Source organism: Xiphophorus maculatus, chromosome 17 (genome assembly GCF_002775205.1).
Source record: "Xiphophorus maculatus strain JP 163 A chromosome 17, X_maculatus-5.0-male, whole genome shotgun sequence".
In the NCBI taxonomy this organism is placed as follows: Eukaryota; Metazoa; Chordata; class Actinopteri; order Cyprinodontiformes; family Poeciliidae; genus Xiphophorus; species Xiphophorus maculatus.
This window is the reverse complement of record NC_036459.1, coordinates 11,321,910-11,337,917: the sequence shown is the minus strand read 5'-3', so window position 1 is coordinate 11,337,917 and position 16,008 is coordinate 11,321,910. Positions and strand designations below refer to the sequence as shown.

At 39.3% G+C, this 16,008-nt stretch overlaps 3 protein-coding genes across 4 annotated transcripts; 2 read left to right on the top strand and 1 right to left on the bottom strand.

Annotated features, from left to right (window-relative positions):
• Positions 1 to 3,539: 3,539 nt before the first annotated feature.
• On the top strand, positions 3,540 to 6,349 carry LOC102235889 (arg8-vasotocin receptor-like). Its single transcript, XM_005799094.2, has 2 exons — positions 3,540 to 4,511; positions 5,394 to 6,349. The coding sequence occupies exons 1-2, from the start codon at positions 3,692 to 3,694 to the stop codon at positions 5,471 to 5,473; spliced, it is 900 nt and encodes a 299-aa protein (XP_005799151.1). The 5' UTR covers positions 3,540 to 3,691; the 3' UTR covers positions 5,474 to 6,349.
• A 131-nt stretch (positions 6,350 to 6,480) lies between these two features.
• thap5 (THAP domain containing 5) lies at positions 6,481 to 10,747 on the bottom strand. 2 transcript variants are annotated; one of them, XM_023349829.1, is made up of 3 exons: positions 10,628 to 10,747; positions 10,022 to 10,195; positions 6,481 to 9,859 (listed from the first exon to the last, which is right to left on the bottom strand). In XM_023349829.1, exons 1-3 carry the CDS (start codon positions 10,727 to 10,729, stop codon positions 9,152 to 9,154), a joined length of 984 nt encoding a protein of 327 aa, XP_023205597.1. In that variant the 5' UTR covers positions 10,730 to 10,747; the 3' UTR covers positions 6,481 to 9,151. The 2 variants fall into 2 exon arrangements, with proteins under 2 accessions (XP_023205597.1, XP_005799150.1); XM_005799093.3 differs by having other exon boundaries at positions 10,022 to 10,208; positions 10,628 to 10,729.
• An 832-nt stretch (positions 10,748 to 11,579) lies between these two features.
• LOC102230185 (dnaJ homolog subfamily B member 9-like) lies at positions 11,580 to 14,293 on the top strand. Its single transcript, XM_005799073.2, has 3 exons — positions 11,580 to 11,744; positions 12,094 to 12,334; positions 13,305 to 14,293. The coding sequence occupies exons 1-3, from the start codon at positions 11,616 to 11,618 to the stop codon at positions 13,793 to 13,795; spliced, it is 861 nt and encodes a 286-aa protein (XP_005799130.2). The 5' UTR covers positions 11,580 to 11,615; the 3' UTR covers positions 13,796 to 14,293.
• The last annotated feature ends 1,715 nt before the right edge of the window (positions 14,294 to 16,008 follow it).

The window sequence follows — 16,008 nt, the reverse complement described above, 5'->3', positions numbered from 1 at the left end:
CCTAAAATGGGAATACTTCAAATAAAAGTAACAGCAAATATTAGAAAAAGTGTTGGATTTAAACATTTCAAATGAAGCCGTTCTACGTATTCAATATAGTAAATAAACACAATCAGTAAAAATGTATTCATTTTCTAATGTGTTTTGTTTACGTGTTTGTTAATTTTTTATGTTTTGGGGTTACCTGTTGAGTCAATGAATTGAACTCTGAAATGGTTCAATTCATTTCTGTGAACGTCAAAGGAATACTTCTCATAAATTTTGGATATTTACAATTTACAAAGTAAATTTCATGTAAAGTAAAGATCTGACTTTTACCATACTCTATAGGCCATAGTCGTGTACTAGGAATCTTCTCTGCCTTTTTGGCTGTTAATTTCAACACATTTAAAAAAAAAAAATGCAGTTTAAAAACCAAACAACCAAAGTATTTGCCTTACACGCATATAAACTCCAGTGATATGTTATTCTTAATCCATAACGTTTGTAAGGCTTTCCACAAGGTTTAAGAATGGGTTCATGTTTTTGTTGTTGTTCTTCTTCTATAAGTGCATTGGTGAGGTCAAACACCGATGTTGGACAAGAAGGCCTGGCTCACTTTGAACCATATTGTCAATGTCAAAACCTATTCAACTGTGCTGTTGTGCCGCAGCATTGCATTGCATCAAACACGCATTACTGTCCGAAGTGGAAGCGCAGTTTTGTGATTTAGTATACCATAAGAAATCAGGTCAGCATGGATTATACCAGCTAGTTATGAATAAATGGTATTTGAGCAAATCTCTATAAAGGAGTGAATGAACTGGAGCTGGTTCTTTTGAAGGTATGTTTTCTATATGCCAATAGATGTAGACTGAAATATATAAAGATTTATTGCTTTTTTGTTCATATGGAAAAAAGCAGAACTAATTATCAGGTCAACTGAATTTAAAAAGTGTCATTGCATATTTAACGTAATCATAATTGTACATAAACACACCAGTTTCACTTACAAATTATAATAGATTTAATATAATATAATTTTGTATGTATTTTAGATTTCACAAATTGGTAGAAAGGGAATGGAATGTAATTGAAAATGCTTTAACAATAATAAATTATCAAGCAGTAAAGAAAAGGTTTTTCAAAGTATGACATTTGGTAGCGTTAGAAAATTTTTTAATTTACATATATACAGCTAAAAAAAATACTGAAATCAACCATTTTTAAAACTATGTTTTCAAGTATTGAAATTCTTTATTTGCTTCTTTAATTATAAGAAATAAGGTATTGAAAATTAGGATAAGCCAGACACAATGTTTAAGCTTCATAAAATAGAAATATTTCATATTCTCACAATTAGAGCTTAATGCCATCACAAATTCTTTCCACTGATTTTTTTTCCTGGTCCTTGTCCATCCCTTTGTTAATATATATTGGATAATATGATCCACATTATCCAATGGAATCTATATTTTAAACTAAGAATAATAAGAAGTTGTGATCTCTGTGTGTTATAATACGTACAAGGCAAAAAGTAAATAAATAAAACAGAATAACCCAGAAAATAAGCAGCTGATTTTTGCACAGTAGGAACAAAATGCTCGTTCTAAAGCTCAAAATTACACATAATGATTTATTTTACTTGGCATGAAACAGGAAATTGCTGTAAGATTTCTGAGGTGTTACTCATTTTGCATGACCTTCTGTTTGATGCATTTTCTTCCTAATTTGAGAGACTTGCACAGATAAATTGCCAGGGAAAGGTAGACGTAAAGACTGAGCGCACGCTGTTCGAGAAGCAAATTCCTAAAACATTTCTGCTCATCAGTTTACTTCTTTTTTGTTTTTTTCAAAAACAAAAATATCTGTTTTAGAAAATTGCAGAGATCGATTCTCCGAAAAGACACTCCCGTCTGTAAAAGCGGTGTGTGGATAGCTCGTGGAAAAAGCTATTTGATTTATTGGTTTTCAGAGAAAAAGCGTAGCTTGAGATAAGTTCTTAGAAACTAAAATCTTACCAAAAGTAAACAAGAGAGGAGAAAAACAATGCAAGGAAGAGAGAAAGAGATACAGAGAGAGAGAGAAATGCAAAATCTTCATTCACAACATCAACCTGCCATGAAATAGAGTACAGATTAAGAGTCATTTGTCATGAGTGGAGAGTCACTGCTCCATACTGGGGAGGGACTGAATTGAGTTTCATAAGCTTCTCAGTAAAGCTGGCACAAAACGACAAAAGCTCACTTGGTTGAAATGTTCAAGTAAATCAAGACTTTTAGCCGTCTAATCAAAACAGATTAAGACTAGATCCCAGATGACTCTTTAATGGAAATCTCTAATCAAGCATTTCTTTAATGGAAAAGCTATCTCTCTGTCGCTCAAGGGTCATAATTATTTAGATTTTCTTCAGCTTTCAAGCTTTTAAGAGTGATTTTTTTATTTTATTTATTTTTTTAAGTCTGACATTTGGGCAAATGTGCCTTATAATAGAAGACTGACTGACGTTTTCTCTGAATTTCTATCGAAGAGTTCTGAAAGTCAACATCAGAACTTTTATGATAACCTCAAGCGCAATTAAAGCCAACAAACCCACACGCCATTACTATGATTCGACAGACTCTCACTCAGTCGCCCCTTTGGATGCAAATAAAATGGCCGAGCTGCCACTTACTGAGAGGAGGAGAGTATAAAGATTTCATTATATGCTGCTAAATAAACAGCACGTTGCAGTCAGTCTCCTTGAAGGCTGAATGCAAAAGGCTTTTATGGATCTGGCCAATTTTAAATCCACTTTGCTGACGCGCTAATGATCAGGAGTGATCTGGAATAGAGAAGAGAGAAAGAGAGGGGGATTTCATATGAAACAAACACCATGTCGTGTGTTACTGTAAAGGAGGAGGAAAAGTATTCAAAAATGTTACGACGCAAACAAAACACTGGTATTTGCCCACTTTTACACTCTGTTCATACAAACCAATTGCACTTAACGAGTAAAGAGCCACTGCTGAAAGAAAGAGATAAGAGGATCAGTTTGCAGATAAGTGCACCATCACTCTGTGGGGAAGATTTTGTTCAGCAGGGACAGGGGAGCTTCTCAGATGGATTCAGGTGAATACAGAGAATAAAACCTGCAAAACACTTCAAACCCAGGCAAAGGTTCACCTTACAGCACGGCTGCACAAAGAGCGGTGTAGATCAGAGGGTGTTCATGTGTAAGAATGGTCCAGTCAAAGTTCTGAATGAAATCTAACAGAGAATGTCAGGCAAGAATTCACATTTATGCTGCCTTCCATCCAAGCTACATAAATTCTGTGTCTAGATGTGCAAAGCTGACACAGACAAAAGCATGTATTTTGTTTTTCCTTCCACTTAATTATACACTACTTTGTGTTTATCAATCCCAATGAAATACATTCTATAAATATGGACGTTTTGTAGATGGTTAAATAATGTTTGTTACTCTCAAGTAAATCGTGATGATTTTAAACATTTATGTCAGTGCGTGTGTGTGTCGTATTAGCGATAACACTGACATTAGTCATACTTCAGCCCCCCTCCTCTCTTCTCTTCTCACAGTCACCGCTGACACCTGCGACGCGTTTCGTTTGTGCTGCGCCAAAAAGAAGGCAAAGTCCAATTTTTTGAAAAAGAGGTTACTGATTTCAAGCCACTCGGGAACGATATACATTTTTCTTTTTTCTCCGTCTAAATGGATCCCAGCAGCAGCAGTAGACCTGCGGTGGCAGCAGATGAAGACGAAGCCGTCCGTTTTGCGCTCCTCAGAGCCGGAGTTCTGGGGTTAATTTTTGTGTTTGCCACATGTGGCAACCTTTTCTTCTTAGTCACCCTGTGTAAGAGGAGGAAGAGGAACTCGCGGACCCAGCTTTTCCTCTTGCACCTGTGTCTAGCGGATCTGGTGGTGGCTTTCTTCCAAGTCTTGCCGCAGCTTTCCATGGAAATTACGCACAGGTTCCGCGGGACGGACTTCCTCTGCCGCCTCGTGAAGTACTTGCAGGTGGTCGGGATGTTCGCCTCCGCCTACATGATTGTGGCCATGGCCATTGACCGCTACCACGCTGTTTGCAAGCCCATGGTCTCCTTCCTGGAGGGCTCCTTCAGGAGGTACATCTCCATAGGCGCAGCGTGGCTCATCTCCCTCGTCTTCAGCTCCCCGCAGCTCTTCATCTTCTCCCTCCAGGAGGTGGAGGCGAACCTGTATGACTGCTGGGCGACGTTCGTCGAGCCCTGGGGGAGCAGGATCTACATCAGCTGGATCACTCTGGCAGTGTTCGCGCTGCCCGCGGTCATCTTGTTGTTTTGCCAGATGAGGATATGCACAACAATCTACTTCAACATGAAGAGGAAGGCTCTGCAGTCGGGGCGCGCAGGCACGAAGGGGGTCTCCAGTGCAATGCTCAAGACGGTGAAAATGACTTTTGTGATTATAATGGCGTACACGGTGTGCTGGAGCCCCTTTTTTGTCGTGCAGCTGTGGTCGGCGTGGAGCCCGAGCAGCGCGCCTACGCAAGGTTGGTTTCAGGGTTTCAGCGGGGCTGGATGTAGGATGTGGGCCCCTGGGCTAGAGCCCGTCTTGAGTGCACTGTTCACTTACGTTTGTTTTACGCACGCAACTTAAATAGGTAGCGGAGCGTTAACATTTCTAGGACTTTTGAAAACGGAATTTCTCTCACTTCTGCTGAAAGACGCTTCTTGAAATCATCTTAAGGTACCAAAAATATTCATTTTAGAGGAAACAAATTTGTTTCAGTAATTTAAATGAAAGAATATATTTACAGATTCGTTGCATATTGAATGATAAATGTCATTGTGAGCATAATGGAAGCATTAAGTGCTCAAATTTCCTGGTTCATAAGTGGCTAAACTCAAGGAAAGTGGCAGTCCTGGTGTGCGACCTGGATTCATTCTCTCTAAGCTGCAGTTTGAAAAATAGATATTGCTAGTGCACGTTTTTCTTCCACTCAATTTTACATGAGTGTGCTTAGTTGCAGTAGTGCGCAACGGTGGGCTTCTTTAGCACTTTTTGAGGCTTTCTCTCTGTGATGAGCGGTGCCAGCTGGATAACTGTCAAATCAGCAGACTTCTCCATAAACATGACAACATGACATTTCTGTCTTAAAATAATATCTTATTGATCTTATGTAATATTCAAATTGTCTAAGGGACTGCTGAATGAAATCCCTGCGTAATGAATCTGTACATTACTTTGATATACATCACTTTTATTTTTACGCGATTTAAATAATCTTTTAAGAATGTTCTAGTGTCTGTAGTAGCTTGTCGTTACATCAAACAGGAAGACGACCTGCAGCAAGTGCATAAAGACTCCCAGGTTGTGACTTTGACATTGGTGTTTCATCACATTTATTCTTTTTTTTTTTTTTGTCTTGCAGGTCCCATATTTTCAATTATCATGCTGCTCGCCAGTCTCAACAGCTGCACAAACCCTTGGATATATCTCTACTACAGCTGAGAAACCCCTCGCCCCCCCCCAAAAAAAATTCTCAATTGAACCTCATAAGAAAACGAGAAATAATTAACAGGATTTCTACAGGTTCCCACCTGTGAGGACTGAGGTGAAGCGATCCTTTTTTTTGAATCGCACGGAGAAGACTTTGAGGAAGAAAGGCACATCTGTTTGTGTTCTCTGTTGGCGAAAAATATCCTCTCGCTCCTTTGTGCAAAAGAGAGAGGTGTATATTTAGCAGACTGCGGGGAAACCGTCAAAGTAACAGAACACAAATATATTCAAACAGGCTTTATCTTTTCAGAAGGCGCTGCAGTGACTGCATGGAGGATTGTCTCCTGCTGGACCAAGATAAAACAGAAATGAGCAATCAGAGACATAAACATTCGGGGGTTTATTCCTGTCGGTGTGTAGCTATGGGTAAACAGGACATGTGGAGGCTGGGAGTAGAAACTGGCATGTTAAAATTCAGTTTTCAGACATAAATGAAAATAAATTGTCGCGTCTAGACAGTTGACTTTGCAAATGTATTTTAATTTCAGTTTTTCCCAGGTGAAGCAAGGTATTTCTTACTTTTTTCAGTGTTTCATACCAAAATGAGGTCAAGTAAGCGCTTTCAGCTAGAAAACACCATTCAGACTTTGACTGGGTCAAGACAATACGCTATTAAATAATTGATATTTTCAACATCTTTCATGATTACTAGAAAACCTAAGAAATATTTCTGTGAGGATTTTAGCCAGTTTGTATGTTTTGCTATGGTTGACCCCTAAAAGTAAGTGACATCGCATACATTCTTAGCATTAGCATTAAACTGTGTTTACGTCATCCCTGCATATAAAAACAGTGGAGGAACGTGAGCTTTGAAAGTTTTTGCTTTCAGATCGTCCTTCCTCTTCAAGTATTCATGGGACAACATTCATCACTTTCACACACACACAAAAAAAGAAGTTTGTTGGACAAAAAGACCACAAATATGAATGCAGATAATGTCACCATTAACATGTACAGAGTAATTGAGAAGCGTTTATTGTAGCCATCAGAAAGTTCCTTTTGACTTCTTTCTGGAAATTCCTGACATACATTGTTACTTCTAACCTACTTCAAAATGTTTTGTGTGAAAGGTTTACTGTCTGTTTAACCAAGGCAAAGATCTGCATTTCTCTGAAGTCAAATCAGGCATAATTATGAGTCAGAGTTTCTTAAACCCACATACCCCACAGTATGATTGAACATCCGACATAAATGGTTCTCCTTTTGTGGGAGAAACTTAAATTTTGGTTACAACGTAGGCATGACGACTTCTTTTCCTGCAGCTGCACACTTCACCAGACTGACTTTATTCCCATTTGGAATATGAATTACGTTCTCTTTTCCATTCCAGTAAAGTCTATAGCGCAATAGTTTGCCTCGTGTTGTTTTCCCTTGCACCTCACAAGCCCATCCATGTCTGCCAATTTGCAGCAGCCCGTCAACAGCACGTGCCCATTAGCGCGTATGGCGCGTCTGTGTCACAATATAAATGATCTAATTTGCCGTAGAAATTCCCATCAAGACAACGCAGAAAGGAGACATGCCCATTTCGAAACACATGCTGATTTTCACGTCAGGTAAAAAAAAAAAAAAAAGAAGAAGAAAGAAAGAAAGATAAGAATGTTCTCAGTGCAACCTGAGAGCCTGTGGCACTTTGTTTTATATCTGCTTCAAATAAGATTAGCTATCTGATGCAGCCAAAATACAACTGTGACTAACTCAAAGCCCGAGGGTGGAGAAGTGGGAGATAAATCCTGCTGCAGGTTTGTGCTCATGTAATTGCATTGAATACAACCATCACTACAGACTTAATGGGAGGAGAAAGAGGGTGCTTTCTGAGATGCCCATGTTTAAAGGAATACAGCGATTTATTTCAAAAAGGCCAGAATATGAAAGCATAGTAGTGACAGATGATGAGACGTCCTTTGTCAGGCAGTGTTCACCCCTTTGCTTCTTTTAGCTTTAGCATTGATGCACAGCGGCCTCATTTTGAAGCCCACTTGCAAATGTTTGAAGCTAAATTTTACGTGAAGGATGCAGAAAAAAAACCCCATTTATGATGCATCCTAAAAGATGTCAGACGTGGCTGTCAATATATTCAATTTTGCTTTTGATTAGCTGTAATCCTACTTGCAATTTCTTCCGTCAAAAGTTTTTCCAAGTTTTCCAAAAGCTCAGCTTGACCTCAGCCCATCCTGTTAGCTGTTTTTTTTTATTTATTTTTCTACCTAATTGAATTGCAAACAGGCAGAAGCTGCTTCCTGGAAAAGCCTCGCTATCTTCTTATGGCCTTGTCATGCTTTGTGGGCATCAATTATTCAAATTTCCAAAGTGTTAGGCAGACACTTGGGGGCACACTAGTGACTGCTGATTGAGCAGATGCAATGTGACAAGTAAGAGTATTTATACCAGATTTATAGACACCTGGGTCTTAAACTTTGAGAAAAACATGCAAGAGAAAAAAAAAATCAAAATAAATTCATTCTTTTAACTAGTTTTTGTAACAACTTGTCACAGCAGTTGTATTATTAAAAAATGGTAGAATACCACTGTGGTCAATTAATTAGTGATACATTGGCTGTTCCATAATAAATTATGTCCCCAAAAAGTGGGCCAGAAAAAGCGAGATTTTTCATATGAAATTTCCGCAGCTTTCTTGGCTTCCAAATTACTTAACAAGTTTAACATAAAAAGACAACTTAACTTAAATGTACTCTTAACGGAAGTAAGCTATTAAGGAATTAAGACCTGTACAGTCTACAAATATTTCAGATCCCATTGGCCCATCAAAACCTTTGTAAGTGCATGAGGTCATGATTTTCAAGACAACTATTCCTACGATGCTCGAGACTCGATGTGGTAGATGAAGAAAGAAGTGAAATGATGGTCACCATGGTGACTAGAAAGGAATAAAAGTGTGGAAAACATTTTTACATTTCTCCATACTCTATTTTATTATGATTGACAGTCACAGAGAAGTGAAAAGTGGTGAAATGAATAGTTTTCACCACCACACGGAAAGCCTGACAAATTGATGACGACAGTCTGGGGAGGATTATGAAGCTGAGTAGCTAGAATGAATTTAAATCATCTTGTAGATTGGTGTCAGGTTGCAAAATGAAATTTAGGACCATTTGGAGAAAAAGTTAAATGTGCAGTTCACATTTAAAAATATAGATACATGAATAAATTAGAATATGCTTCCTGATAAGGCTCATTTGTCAGGATAAAAGTACGTTTTTAAAATTGACAACATTAAGCAGGTATAAAGCATACTTTTCATTATGACTACATTTTTATATTAAAAATGTTTAAAAAAAATTGGTCTCATATTATATTTTAATTTAAAATTTCAGCATAATTAGCAGAAATAAAGGCTTTAAAACATCCATCTGTGTGTAATTATTATTATATAATGTTTTACTAAGCGATAATGTTCTTGAAATACATGGACTTTTCAAAAATATTCTAATTTGTCCAATAGGCCTGTACAGCTGTTAAGCAATGAAAATGACCACAGTGCCACCATGTGGACATCATCAGACCTGCATCTATAGCAGCGTGTTACAGAAGCTGTTTCACCCAAGACAAATAATTGACCAAAATTAGCTACAGAAAAGGCAATAATAACACAAGTCAGATGTCTAAAGATCAGAGTAAAACAGATGATATATAATCTTCTAAAATTTTCTGCTTCTCTTTAAAAACTGCCCCATCCCTCTTCAGGAGGGAAATCTCATTCTCTAAAGTGTGGATTTTAGCCACGGTGCTCTCCTCTCTACGGTCCAGTTCCAAGATCTTTGCGTGCAGACTCAGGATCTTACTCCACAACTCGTCTTTGTCAGTGTCCTGTCTGCAGTACGAGTGCTCGTGAACCAAAACGTGCTCCCTGTCGCTGGGCTCGGTCTCCTCTGCAAAACTCCCCAGAGATTTGTCTCTAATCAATTCCACAGGCACAAAACGAAAAGTCTGGCTCTGGTCTGCTGCAAAAGAAGCGCAATGTGCATGCTCCTCATCGCTGGCATGAGTGCCAAGTGTCTCGCAGCACAACACGGTCACAATTGAGTCAGTTTGCTCTTCCGAGCGCAACGGCGGTGTGAGGCAGGGCATTGCTGAAACTCCACTGTTACTCGTTACCTCGCAGACAGTAGTGTGCGTCGCAGGTAGACTTGACTGAGAAGTGATCCCTGATTCTTGGAAGAGAGGGACTTTGAGCAGCGTCGCGGACTGTTCTTTAACAGGTGGGCGCATTTTCCTCAAAATGAGAGGCATCCTACTGGTATCAATCTCAAAGTCCTCAGCCTGTGACGGGGATGTGCCTTTAGGATTTCTCTGAAGGGTAACCTTGTTCTCACATTCCTTGGATGAAAAAGAGTACTGCAGTTAATTCACAGCAATACAACACATGTATCTGTTGTGGATTTAGGATAGAAAAAAAAATACAGCTGCAGTGTTAAAACATCTGTAAACTCAAACAAATTTTCTTTAAACATTTTTTTTTTCATGGAGGTTACTACATACATTCTCAACAGAGGGAAAAAGGGTGGGAATAGCTGTATTCTTCAGATACCGGATACCCCAGCGAATATCAAAGCAGTCCTCTGTGAAGTGCTTGCTGCAGAGATACTGATGCCGACTTGGGGTCCACTCCCCCCGCCTCATGTTGTTTACCCATTTTTGGAGCCTGGTCTTGTCCTGCAAGGGAAAACTATGCAGAAGGAGAACAACCAAGGACATTAATTAACCTGAATGAAAGATTATTGTGAATTCTGAAACTGAACTGAGCCTCTTAGACAGTTAAACACACTGTACACCTTTCCCCCCTTTCACAATAAGTTCATTTTGACTAAATGACACTTTAACTTAAAATAACAAAACAAATCCAGAAACTGATTGCATGTTATACCAATATGATCTATTGTATTCTTATCAGGTATGATAGAGAAAGGTTTGGCATGTAAGCTTTAAAGATGCGTAATAGCAAGCAACTCCGTTACTACTAGTAGTTTATTTCAATCTAGCACAAACATGACACTGCCCTATCGTCACTATAAGCAATTTATAACGGTGATGGTAAAAGCCTAATTGAAATAGCTGAGGAAAAAAACTGCAGACAGAATAACTTACGGGTAAAAGCTTATTTTCTTGTCTTGTTTTGATGAAGTCCCTCCACGGTTTCGGCAAAGCTTTTCTGCGCAGTATCGTGGCATCTCCTCTGTGAAGCCGCATGGAAACACCTTGACACAACACGTTTAAGGATATTTTTAACGTGAAAAATGTCGAAAACGTCCACTTCCGGTATGCCGTCTGAATGGCGGAGGTGACGTTTATTTATTTATTTAGCCAACACTTTGGGTTGAATCCTTCACAATCAGCCGGGGTGATGATTGGAGTGGAGTTGAAGGAGTTCCTTAAATGGAGGGGAAACGTGCAGAGAATATATGTCTATTTGTTGCTACGAATTAAAAAGTTGACAGATAAAAAAATTGTTGAAAACGACGCCGACATCGGCGCATCTTGAACGGGTATGCGTATTCTCCAGTTGAAGCGGAATTTGAAATTGTCAGCAAACTGCAATCATCCGGCAAGCCTAGTTCCTGCCTCGCCGGTTGACAAATCGTGCGTACCCACCGCATAGTTACTCAACAGATGAGCATTAAAAAAATGTACATGTTAAAAATACGGATTGAAAAATCCAAGCAAATGCGACATAATAAAAAAGGGCTTAAAGAAAGAAAATATATTAGTTGTCTAATGCTGCAGGGAAGGGAGAAAGGGTGCTGTACAACATCTAGCAAGAAAAAGATTATAAGCGTCAGAGTTTTATTCAACAACATATTTAGAGCAAAAGGCTTAGGAACATTACAAATATAAGCTAAATAAAATGAAAATATATAGCCTGTCAAATAAAATGTTCGATTTTATCTAATCTAAAATTAGCAACGGAACCCGAACACGGAAGCAAAAGACCTGTACTTATCTTTTCATACCGCTACTCTTTGTCAGACTCCTCTCAGTCTAGTCCACTGCTCTCGGTCCTCAAGCTTCCACGTGCGCAAAATTCCCACCAATCACAGCCTTCAGAGTCAGTGTGTTCAGTAACGGACCAATAGGAATGCGAGTCGTGTTGTTGCGGCTCAAGAATGCTTGTCGTCAACAGCTGCTGGGTTTCGTTTCGCATCAGCTGGAGCTGTTGGCGGGTGGCAAGAAGAATCCACAAGGCTGTTCATCAATTCTTCTGCAGGTAACTGTTCGGATTTCTGTAAAAAAAAAAAAAAAATATATATATATATATATATATATATATATATATATATATATATATAACGGTTTCTAATGTACAAGGGGCTTATTTGTGACTGGAAATAGAGAAATGTTTTTATAATAAGGTTTGTTACTGCTAGAAACTGATCGAAAGTTTCTAGTCGGTTCCAGAGTTCCCACCATCAGCTTGATGGCTCTGTTGAAACGGCAAGCGAAAAAAAAAACAACCGTTAAGCAACGTTTACCTGCTTTAACTTTCTGTTATCCAATTCTGAACTTCGATGTTTATTCTAAACGTTATGCATCTGGTATACGTTCTGCTTTTATAGCTAATGGGTGTTAAAACTGTCGGTATGGCCACGGCGCAGTCGACGCTGCTCCTCGCAGTTCACATTCTTCTCATCTCGGAGTTCATCCTGGCTAAGAGAGACTACTACGAGATCCTGGGGGTGCCCAGAGATGCCGCGGAGCGCCAGATCAAGAAGGCTTTCCATAAACTGGCTCTGAAGTATCACCCTGACAGAAACAAGGGCGCAGACGCAGAGGCGAAGTTCAGAGAAATAGCAGAAGGTACGCCAGTGATTCGTCATAGTTTTTCTATTACGTCAAGGAAGTGTTTTGTTTACGAGTTGGGTCTGTAAAGTTTGTCAGGTGCTTTAAAATACGTTCCTCCTGTTGTGAAAATTGACTTAAATTGTCACATTCAGCTCGACAAGTTTCTTTAAAAGTCATTTTTATGCCACTTACTCTGCTGTGTTTTGAATTTCCTTCTTCATGGTAGGAAGGGAGTTTACTTTTGGTGTCTTTACTATGTTTGGAAAAGAGACATGCAGTTAAATTAAAAATCATTCTTGTTTCTTCCACATTAAATTTACATTAAATATTTGTACGTTTATATGAACAAATTGCCGGGGGGAAAAAAAGGTGACCAAATAATCTTTATCTGGAAACTTTTGATATTTTGAAACAGGAAATGTGCAAAAACTGACATTAGTTCAGACACAATGTAGGAAAGTTAATTAATTCGTACTGATCATTCAGTGAAATTCCAGTCAAGAGGAATGAGCTTTTATTTACAAGTCTTTTAATTTGTACATTATTAGTATGAGACAGGATTAAATCTTTTGAGAAAAGATATTATTTCTTTTATTATCTATTATCTTCTTATTAATTATTTTGTTCATACAAGTCATCTACATTTTAAGGTACTCCAAGTTTTTTCCATGGCTTTTGTTGAACTTTAGAGCACCTTTTAAAAGTATTCACAATGTTAAAAGTCTTTTCTTTTTTACATTACAAACTTCATAGTTTATCCTCTGACTGGCTCCCCTGCCCTTGCTAAAGAAAGACATCCCCACAGCATGATGCTGCAACCGCCATGTTTCACCAGGCAGTGGTGTTCTCAGGATGTGACATCACATTTCAATCTTGACCTCATCTGACAATAGCAGCCTTGTCCTCCCGCTTGCTGTGTCCAACACATGATGTGCATTGATATTAAAACACTGATGCTTACTTTACATATGTTTGCTTCTTTTAGCTTATGAAACGTTATCGGATGATAAGAGGCGGCGAGAGTATGACCAGTTTGGCCACTCTGCCTCATCAGGAGAAGCTTACCAAGGAGGTAGAGGAAGTAGAGGAGGCGGCAGCGGCGACGACTACAACTTCAGGCAGCACTACCAGTCCTTCCACTTCAATTTCAATGACATCTTCAAAGACTTTGACCCGTTCGGTCAACAACACCAGCACCACTTCCACTCGCATCATCAGTCGCACCAAAAGAGACACTTTGACAGCCACTTCCAGGCTCACAAGGAGGCGATGAACCGGCAGCGGAGAAGCTTCCAGCAGGGGAGCTTCGGCGGAGGAATGTTCGACGACATGTTCGAGGACTTGGAGAAAATGTTCTCCTTCAACACCCACACTTCCAGGACCGAGAGCAGATTTCAAGGCTCGGCGAAGCAGCACTGCAGGACGGTGACTCAGCGCAGGGGGAACATGGTGACCACCTTCACCGACTGCTCCTGAGACGAGATGAAGGATTTAAAAAAAAAAAAAAAATGTTGGGACGCTGCACAATTTTTAGGTGTTGAAATCGAATTGAATGCTAATTTATCACTTGGTGTGGCTTTTGTAACTCTTAGTGTTTTTTTTCCCCAGCAAATATCCAAGCTGGTCAAATTAGTGGCTGTTCTGAAGCAATAACAAATCCACATTTTTGATTATAGCACGGGAATAAGTCTTAGGACCATTCAAAAACCTCCCCTTTATTCAGCTTTCCTTGTTTGTTGTGTTTGTTTCAGTTTATTATGACTGTACGGTTCCGACACTCAGGTACGGCCTACGTTTAAACAATGAAAGCTTGTTTTCCGTCGAGGGCAGGAAGGCAATAAGAGTTCTCAAAGGCAATCTTTGATTCAGCAGCCAATCAGGCCACTTTGCTTTCTAACTTTGAAATGACAACATATTTCTCTTCCAGGAAATGTAGCTGGAATGCGTGCAGGCTGGCCGTCGTCAACAGTTACCTCATTTGAAGTTTAAGTTTCTTCCTGCAGAGATGCATCTCCTATCACTCAGTCAGGGTCAGGAATTAACATCAGTCCCACGATAAATCCTGTGAAACGGAGACGCAGACAATTTATTGCTTCGTCCGCTCGTTTTTCAGTCAAACTGGATGGTCTGACAGGTTAAGTTTCCCAAACTGATAAGAATGTGCAATACTTGGCACCTTTGCTCTTCATGTTGCCTATGATTCAAAGACGGTGCCCTGCAAATGTCATTGTCTTACATCTGCACTTTGTGTATGTGTGTGTGTGGTAAGTGTGTGTGTTGACTGCAAAATGTTTGGAAAGAAATTAAAACATGAAACATCAAAGAATTGTCTCTTCTTCCCTCTGTGACTAAATTAGGAACTCACTGTGTAGACCAGGGGTCACCAACCTTTTTGAGACTGGGAGCTACTTCACGGGTCCAGAGTAACACGAAGGGCTACTTGTTTGATACAGACATAAATCTTCTTGGTTCAGCCTTTATAACAATAATACATACTGTATGTGTATATATGATTACATCCTGCCTGATCATATTAATGTTAGGGACTACTCACAATAGTTGTCAGTAAGAACAGCTATGTGTTAATGTTAAATATTATCATTTCTTATCACTCATTCCTTTATGTGACGAAACTGAAGTGGAAGCTTAGAAGTTATGCTTAGCGTAGCACTGGAACAATTCACACGACAAAAACACAAAAATATTACTTCATCAGAATATCCTACCCACTTAAAATGAAAAGCTATCGCAGATGTTTGCACTTATCCTTTTATGACGACTCTGTATTCAAGAAAGAATTTGATGTAAATTGTACGTTTTGTGATTCATATCCTTAAACTGTTGTCCACTTGTTTTGGCACTGTCCCTTTGTTGATCCTTTTTGGCAGAATCGGTGTGTGACTTTATCCACAACAACATAGATGCACAATTTATGCTGTTATGGGAAGATGTCTGTATTCCCAGATTCCACAGAGAAATTCATTCATTTGCAGTTTAAGGTTTGACCAAGAAAGCAAAGGTGGCAGAGAAAGATTTCTTGTTGACCAAAATAGACAGTTTGCAGAAGAGCCACGGGAAGCTGCACAAAGAAAATGAGCAGCTTCAAAAGACTGTGGAAAGCCTGAAGGTAAAACTCGAGCGCCTTGACAACGCAATGAGCTGGCAAGCTGAGAATAACATCCTTATAAATTCCAACGAGTATTACAAAAAACAGATTAGGAGACAATATTGAATTGGAGGAAGCAAGGTCAGCAATTCAGGCATTGAAATGCGATTATGGTACCATGTTAAGATTAAATGTGATACTGGAACAGACACAGGCAACAATGAAAGAAAAGTCAAAAGTACTGGAGTGGCTTGAGAGGGACAATGAAGAGCTGAATAAAGAAATCGTAGCTCTGAAAGTCAAGCAGGACAGGATGAAATCAAGGGTGGCAGACAAAACCAAGGATGTCCCACAAAGAGAAGAAACCGTGGAGGAATACGCAAAACAGCCAACAGAAGAAACCCAGGAGGAAACGTCAAAACCAACGATATTTTAGAGAGCCGGGCGTAGTTTTATTCATATGTATCAATCGGGAACGTTAAGGTGCTGGGTCCCACCCGGGATTTTTTAATTACTGAACAGGAACTTTAGGGGTCGCTGGCACCAGGATGCTTGGGGGATAGCGGCAGCAGAAGGAAACCTA